The sequence below is a fragment of the Humulus lupulus genome, chromosome 3, assembly GCF_963169125.1.
Source record: "Humulus lupulus chromosome 3, drHumLupu1.1, whole genome shotgun sequence".
NCBI classification, from domain to species: domain Eukaryota; kingdom Viridiplantae; phylum Streptophyta; class Magnoliopsida; order Rosales; family Cannabaceae; genus Humulus; species Humulus lupulus.
In genome coordinates this window covers 146754074-146762439 of record NC_084795.1, presented here as the reverse complement: position 1 = coordinate 146762439, position 8366 = coordinate 146754074, and the positions used below count along the sequence as shown (strand labels likewise).

The following is an 8366-nucleotide window of genomic DNA, read 5'->3' as shown; positions in this document are numbered from 1 at the left end:
AAAGTGATGTTATCTATCACACTTTTTTTTTTCTCACCCAAGTTGAAGAAGATTGAAGATTAAAGAGAAATCATCTCCCAAGCTTGAAGAAGATTGAACATTTGATTTGATAATGAGTAAGTAATTTTTATTTATAGGTTATGGGTGTCTTGTGTAATCGTTTATATGGAATTTTCGAACTATTCTAGGCTAAAAAATATGTGAAAAGAAATAATTTTATGTTGAGATGACGAATTTTCAATTGATTTCTGCGATTTAGGTCACTGCATTCACACATACTTCACACATGATTCACACATAATTCACATATGGTTTACACATTGTTTACACATGCATGCTTCACAGCTGGTTCACACATGCTTCACACTTAGTTCACATATGGCTTACACATTATTCACACATGGTTCACAAATGATTCACACTTGGTTCACACATAATATGCACACATGATACACACTTTATTCACACTTTGTTCACACGTAATTCACATTTGGTTCACACATAATCCAAATAGTTTTATAGTTTTTATGTTTACAGAATATATATATACATATTAATGTATTAATAATATATGCCCAAATAATGAATAATATGAACTAGTGTGAATTTATTTCAATGTGCTAGCTTTACATATATGCTAAATCTTTTATTGTTCATTTTGACATTGTGTTTGAGATTTGATGGTTGTGGTTCAAAATTTGTTAGAAGAAGTTTGTTTATGTTTGAGCCATTTCGGTGTGAAAAACAATTGAATTTAGTGTGAACATGCTGTGAACCATGAGTGAATATAGTTTGACCCAAGTGTGAATGTGGTATGACTAATTAATGTGTGAATTTAGTGTGAATCCTATGAGAATTTGGTGTGAATGTGTGAGCCGTTGAGATTTTATTTGAGTTTGTGATTTTATAAGTAATGTTTATACCTTATTAATTTATTATTTTGTTGTAGGATCTTGTTAATGCGACGCTCAATCCAAGACACAAAGAGAAAGAATTTCATGACTATTATTCAAGGACCGAATGAACTACTCATGGGTCGTGTTATTAACTTTGTAGACAATGATGTGGAAGTGGAGTTTGAAAGGCAAGAACGTGAGGAACCTCCCACGGAGCACGATGTAGTAGATGGGCATTGTCACGAGCAAGACCAAAAAGAGATACCAACTCCAATTAGCACTCACCATGAGAAGTTATTAGTTGATGTTGACAACAACATGGAGGTCTTTAGAGAAAAGACTTGTTTAGATTTGTTTTATCACAACTTACAAATATAGTTGTCTTTTATTTAGATATTTTTATCTTACTTTTGAATGTATGAAGAAAACTATGTCAACTTCATCTCATTAAATGAAATTGAATGACTTCGTCTACTTCATCTTATTAGTGGAAGAAAACTGTCACTTTTATCTTATTAATATGTGTGAACCAGGTGTAAATTATGTGTGAATTAATGTGCATTACATGCAAGTGTTAGACTTCATGTGAATTAAGTGTGAATTAGGTTTGAACCAGATGTGAATTAGGTGTGAACCAGAAGTGAACTTGGTGTGAACCAGGTATGTGAATCAATTGTGAATTGGATGTGAACCATGGGTGAACTTGGAGTGAAACAAGTGTGAATTAAGTGTGAATCACGAGTGAACAAGGTGTGTGAATCAACTGTGAATTAGGTGTGAACAAGGGATGAACGTGGTGTGAAATAGATGTGAATATGTGGATCAACTGTGAATTAAGTGTGAACTAGGGGTGAACTTGGTGTGAATTAGTTGTGAACTAGATGTGAATCAAGTGTGGACCATGGGTGAATTAGATGTGAATTATGTGTGAACTAGGGGTGAACCAGGTGTGACCTTGATATGAAACACATGTGATCCAGATGTGAATCAGGGGTGAACTACGTGTAAACTATGGTCCTAATGTATGGTGATCAATGTGTGAACCATGTGTGAACGGCGTGTGAACCATGTGTGAATGGTGTCTGAACCATGTGTGAACGATATGGGAACTATGTGTGAACACACTACCCTAAATTGCAAAATCAATCGAAAATTTATCATATAAACATAAAATTCTTTATTTTCACATTTTTCAGCCCATAATAGTTCAAAAAATTCATATAAACTATTACATAAGATACCCATAACCTAAAAATAAAAAGAGATACTCATTATCAAATCAAAAATTTCAATTTTCTTCAACTTTGAGAGATGCTCTCTTTTTAATCTTCAATCTTCTTCAACTTTGGTGAGAAGACAAGGATTGTGGTAGATAACGTCACTTTCCAAATCTTGGTGAGATGAAAAATGGTGATGAGAGTAGATCCTTGAGATTGAAGAAAAATTATTTATTTTCATAGATTTTTTGGCCTAGAATGGTTCGAAAATTCCATATAAACTATTACACAAGACATCCATAACCTATAAATAAAAAACACTTATTCATTATCAAATCAAATGTTCAATCTTCTTCAAGCTTGGGAGATGATTTATCTTTAATCTTCAATCTTCTTCAACGTGGGTGAGAAGAAAAAAAAAAGTGTGATAGATAACATCACTTTCCAAAGCTTCATGAGAAGAAAAATGGTGATGATCTCTCTTTGATGATGATTTGAGAGAGAAGAGGTGTTTGTTCTCTTTGTGAGAGAGAAGGATGAGTAATAGAAATGGTGAGGAGGGCTGGTAGCTGAAAACGAAATGGGAAATGGGAGGAAGAAGCCCTAATGTTAATAAGGGTAACTTAGTCATTTCACATGGGTATAAGGTTAAAAACATGAGAAACATTAAAGTGAGGTTAGAGTTAGTATTAGACTATTAAATAGGGTTAATTCATGGAGTTTCCCTTGTAGAATTATACGTGGTTGTTAAATGGACAAAAATTAAATTTGAGCTAGGATCTTCCTCTTCTTTTTCTAACCATTTCTATGCTAGGCTAGGTGGGAAGGTCTAACAAATCTGGGTCGATGGGCTGGGATCGAATCGGATATTGGGCAAACGGATCAGAGCGACATCAACATAGATTCTACAACAGTGCTCGTCTCTCATCGGCGATGGAGCCAAACGTCCAACATAGATCTGTAAATAGTCATTCGTCCTCCATCAGATTAAAGATTTCGAGAGGCGAAATCAAATCCTTAAGGCGAGTCTATGAGAGAGGATGTGGAGGAGCTCTAGAATTTCATAAGGGAAGAGCATGTTGCTCAAGGTCTAGGGCGACAAGTTACTTGGTCTGTTGGTCCTAGATCTGCCCTCCACTCATTCAAGAACCTCACTAGAACAAGGCTGGGTTGGATCACCAATTGCACAATAAGTGTGGGGTTCAGTCGCAAACTGCACAACGAGAGGACTATGGGTTCTAGGAGTTTAGGGATTATGTAGGTTTTAGGGTGGGGGGAGATGAGTTGAACGGTCGGGGATGAAGAATGTTGAATAGTCAGGATTGTTGAAGATGAACCTTTTTAAAAAAAAAAAAAAAGTTTTTATTAGTTATACGTTTGACATTTTTTATAAGTTAAATTTTAAGTTTCTACTTTTTAATTGATTTATTTTTATTTATTGAACTTTTTATTATTTTAAATTAACTAGAATTTTAATAAATGAAAATTAATTTGCACCAATTAGGTGCCACCATAGTTGCCTGGATAGACTTAACAACCAGGGACCAAAATCAATAACGGCACAAGTTTTGCTGCCAAAAATTAATCAGGCATTTAGGTGTAACCAATAAGCAAATTTCCCAATAAATAATAAAACATTTGTTCTCAATTTCAAACTTAAGTACTACTACAAAATTTGCCTAAATGAAAGAAGGGAGATTACCTTCAGTTTTTGTATCTGGCCATAGGGATAAGGAATTTACTCCTAAAATGCAGTTCAACTAACATCCTTTTGTGACTAAGTTAACTATTTGACCACGAAGAACTAAAGGGTACCAGTACCTGTACTGGTAAAGTTTTCACCCTTGCGTCAAAGTGGAACAATTAATAACCCAACAGCTTACAAGATCCTAGCAACAGTACTGTGGAAATTCTTCTAAACTTATTAACTCTAGTTATAGTCGTCAAGACAGTTATTTTCAGTTTTCATTTCCTTGTATCCCAGGTGCCTATATATAGGCCTGGCTTCCATTGTAAAACTCACTTTCATTCTTCAATAAAAACCATCTTTTTTATTTGTTTTCACTAATAAAACTGGACCAAAAAAATACCAAACATAGGTGAATTCCCTCAAACATGGAGTCAATAGTAGTCACAGGCCTCGAGTAACTCAGTGGTTGCATTAAGGGTAGGAAGCTTTACCCTCTGTGGCTCTCCATTGGCATAAGACATGTGAGGGGAAAACACTATGTGGATAGTCTGTCCATTTGAGTCGCTTTGTAGCTTATACAGATGCTGTCCTGCAGCATATCCCCCAAGAAGTTGGTACGATCTCTCCGATTGATCCATCGCAACACACATATCATCACTGCCTGTTAAAAGACACAAAAGTGAAGATATCAAGATCTGCATTATGAATTCTGAGTAGTTATTTAAAAAATATATCCATGTTGATAACAAAATCTACAGCTCCATATCAACATGGATTTTATTTTGTATCAATGTTGATCAATCTGAATAGCCTTGACAACCAAATATCCCATTAGTAAAACTAGCATTATCATGATACAAAACAGACTTAATTGCCCTTGACGTTGTCCACTGGATTTCCCTACCTAATGCGTATACTTGAATTAAAAAATGTGAAGAATTTTTTTTGAGAAAGGCATGAGCATGACTACTTTAGCAAGTGTCATTTTACAGGGATTGTTTTAACATCAATAAAGTTGTTTAATAACACAGGAGTGTTCTTCAGGCATTGTTTAAAAAGTTATTTACTAAATATATATATATATATGTATATAAAGACTCACAAGCAGCCAATTCAATCTGGGTCTGGTATATAAAATCAAGAACTGAAGAGATTTCCTGCTCAAACTGGTGAAAAGGCCCATTCTTGAAGTTCATCTTTCTGAGCTTACAAAGTCCTTCTCCTAGCTCCATCATTGCTCCTTTATGATTCTTAATACCAAACTATAAAAAATCAGACACCCTAAAAGAGCAAAACCAAATTTCCGAAGAAGGCAAAACAGATACTGTTTATTACTTGTTGAAATTACCTGATTGAAGAGGTGATGGAATCCCACAGTGCATTGAAGAATACCATGAATGAGAGTTCTAGAGGGCTCTTCAGCTCTGTTCCATAGAGCTTCAAGGAAATCATGGCACTTGTAATATTCTCTTTTGTTGAAAAGCTCTACTGCCTCGTCGAAGCTGCTATACTCGGCATCGTCTTCATCGTCGTCGTCCGAAGGCGATAATCGGTAGAAAATACGGAAAGAATTGGAATAGGGAGGGAATTTTAGAGTATTTTGTTGGGAAGGAATGGACTGAGTTTTTAAGTGTGCAGAAATGGAAGAAAAGGTAACGGGGGGATGGTATCGGCGATTGACAGAGGAGAGGAAGATGTCCAATCTGAGAGAAGATGGAGACGCCATGGATGGTTGTTATAGATGTTTTGGAGGAAAGAGTTACTCACAAGCTTAGCCGTGTTTTTTCTTTCCGGCTGTGGTAGATGGTAAGTGCTAAGTGGTGGTGGTGGTGAGACTTCTCTCTGTACAAGATACTTTGAAAGGAACACTTTGAGGGTGTTGGCACTTTTTTTTTTTTTTTTTTTTTGGCTATAAAAACTGTTTTTTGAAAAAAGTTAGGGTGTTTCTAGTTGTTTTCAGAAAATAAATTTTAAAATTAAAGTTATAAAAAATAAAAAAAATTTATAACAACAAACAAATTGTTTTATGTTGTTGTCAAATTTTCTATCTTTTTTTTTTCTTACATCACTTTTTTAATTATTATATAACATTATTTATTGTCACATTATTTTCTATCTTATTAGTTTCTCTCTCTTCACTTTCTCTCACATAACTTTCTCTCTCTTCACTTTCTTGTTATTTTCTCTCTTCTCACTTTTTATCTTTTTATTTTCTCTTTCATCATTTTCTATCTCCTTATTTTCTCTTGCATCACTTATTATGTCATTATTTTCTCTTTCATCACTTAGTATATCCTCACTTTTCTTTCATCACTTAATATATCCATATTTTCTCTCTCATCATTTTTTTTCTCTCGCAATTTTTCTCTACTCACTTATCTCACTTATCTTTCTTCACTTTCTTTCTCATCACCTTCTCTCTCATTTTTTCTTGGATCAATTTATCAATTCTCACTCCTTATTTTTCATCATTTTTTATTTCAAATTATTTTATCTCATTATTTATTACAAATTTTTAAAATATTTTTCTCTTTATAAATATATTTGTTAATTTTTTATTTAAGATTTAAAAAAAGTAAAACTAAAAAATAATTTTTAGAAAATATTAACCAAACACCTCTTATTTTTTGAAAACTACAAAAACTGTTTTCTATTCTTATTTCTGATAATACAACTTTGAAAATAAAAAACAGAAAATAATGCCAAACAGGTTGTCTCTCTTAGATTTTGTTTTCATCCTCAAATTTGAGCTGAATTGTATTTTGACCCCTTACTTTTGAATAATATATATTAAAAGCCTTTTCTTCGTATGATGTACTATTTTGGCCCCTTATTTTTGAATAACATGTATTTGACCCCTTGCTATTTTTTTGTTATGATATATTTACTAGTCATTCCTGTCCGAGCATGTTGATTTGAGCGTTGAGAGTAGAGATGCAAAATTTCTTCTCTAACATTCAACGGAACTTTACTCACTTAGATCGTACTGAGTACTACATATTTATCAATAGGTAATATCGTGATACTTTTTTAAAAAAATAAAAATAATAAATACTGGAATGATTTAGCTAGTAAAGGAAATCGCATATTTTATAATTATAAACATGAGAATATTATAATCCAAAAAGCAATAATATGAATATCACATGATTCTATATTTATATATATATATATTATACTTAATTTTGGTATTACCACGTGGCGGCCAACTTGGCTAATGATGTGTTGGTTAGTGGTGAAAATGCATTGTTTATTGATTTTAATGGTCAAAATAAATTAAGTTTAATTAAATTTTCATTGAATTAATATAATTTATTTTATAAATGAAAATATTTGATTATGATATAATTTATTGTTATTTTGTAGGAATTAAAGATGCATTTTGTCATAAAGAAAAGAAAGAAAAAATAAATAAATAAAGTTGAAGAAATAAAAAAAAGTTTGCATTTTTGCAAAATTAAAGCCCAAAATTAGGCCCAAATTAGCCCAGGCCCGCCTGGTTTCTTTCTCCACATCCAGCGCCACGTGGCGTTTTGCTTGCACGCCACCTGTCACCAACAGCCCTTGCCTCTTTCACGTGAAGCTTCTTCAATCCGAAGCATTCCTTCAACCATCCCAGCTTCACTCACCAGCCTTCTCCAACACCTCCAACGACCCAACACAGCCTTCTTCAGCATCAAGGCCCAACTCCCCAGCTACCCAACACGCCCAAGTAGCCCAACACGCCCAAGCAGTCCAGCCTTTGACCAACGCAGGCCCAACGACCCACGGCCCAACCTCTGACCCGGTTTAGCCTTCTCTTCCTCCCAGCCAGCACCCACGTGGCGCCGCCCCATTGGTTGCGAAATGGGTCAAATTTCCAGCTGCAATTGTCATTTCAGCCCAACTTTTTATGCACATTGGGCCTTGCAAAATTGTCATTTTGATTTTTAAAGCTCATCTTTTTTTGGTGCTTTAGAAAAAGGGCATTTGACCATACACCAAAATAACTAGGTTAATATTTATAATAAGATTTGATTTTTCAAAATCATATTTTATTATTAATATTTCAGATTTATTTTGTAAACCTCAAATTGTTGTTTAATTTCTTTTTAGTCATTTTCTCCATCTATAAATAGGGACTCTTTCTTCACATTTTCTATGTAATTTTTAGGTAGCAAAACTCTACCAAAATTTTAGTCTCATTTCTCATATTTTCTCTCTAGAATTTCATGAGAATGTCTAGTATAATAGGTTAACCTTCTTATGAAGGTTAGGATGATCATATATGCACTATGACTTTGTTTGGTATTTTTGATTCACCATGTGCTTAAAGTTTATATATTTTAGTGATTTATTTTCTTTCATCTCTACTTCTTCATCTTATTATCTATATTTATGTTTACTAATAGTATATAGATTTTGTCATGCACTTTCTATATATTATCAAATTAGTGAAAATAATATAAGATAATATCTTTATCATTTTCTCCATCTCACTCATATATATGTACTTTTGCTAAAATCTATATAGAATTAGTCATGTTCTTTCTATGTATTTTATAAATAGTAAAAGTAATATTT

At 33.3% G+C, this 8366-nt stretch overlaps 1 protein-coding gene across 2 annotated transcripts; it reads right to left on the bottom strand.

Annotated features, from left to right (window-relative positions):
- Positions 1 to 3705: 3705 nt before the first annotated feature.
- Positions 3706 to 5687, bottom strand: LOC133823209 (uncharacterized). 2 transcript variants are annotated; one of them, XM_062255845.1, is made up of 3 exons: positions 5152 to 5687; positions 4906 to 5065; positions 3706 to 4464 (listed from the first exon to the last, which is right to left on the bottom strand). In XM_062255845.1, exons 1-3 carry the CDS (start codon positions 5527 to 5529, stop codon positions 4235 to 4237), a joined length of 768 nt encoding a protein of 255 aa, XP_062111829.1. In that variant the 5' UTR covers positions 5530 to 5687; the 3' UTR covers positions 3706 to 4234. The 2 variants fall into 2 exon arrangements, with proteins under 2 accessions (XP_062111829.1, XP_062111830.1); XM_062255846.1 differs by having other exon boundaries at positions 4906 to 5053; positions 5152 to 5684.
- Between the last annotated feature and the right edge of the window lie 2679 nt (positions 5688 to 8366).

What these genes read in the sequence shown, in the direction of transcription:
- LOC133823209 (XM_062255845.1), bottom strand. Translation starts at nt 5,529, where the DNA reads ATGGCGTCTCCATCTTCTCTCAGATTGGACATCTTCCTCTCCTCTGTC. An exon ending in TCCATCACCTCTTCAATCAG is followed by an intron (nt 5,066 to 5,151) that starts GTAATTTCAACA and finishes GATTTTTTATAG; the next exon opens with TTTGGTATTAAGAATCATAA. An exon ending in CCAGATTGAATTGGCTGCTT is followed by an intron (nt 4,465 to 4,905) that starts GTGAGTCTTTAT and finishes GTCTTTTAACAG; the next exon opens with GCAGTGATGATATGTGTGTT.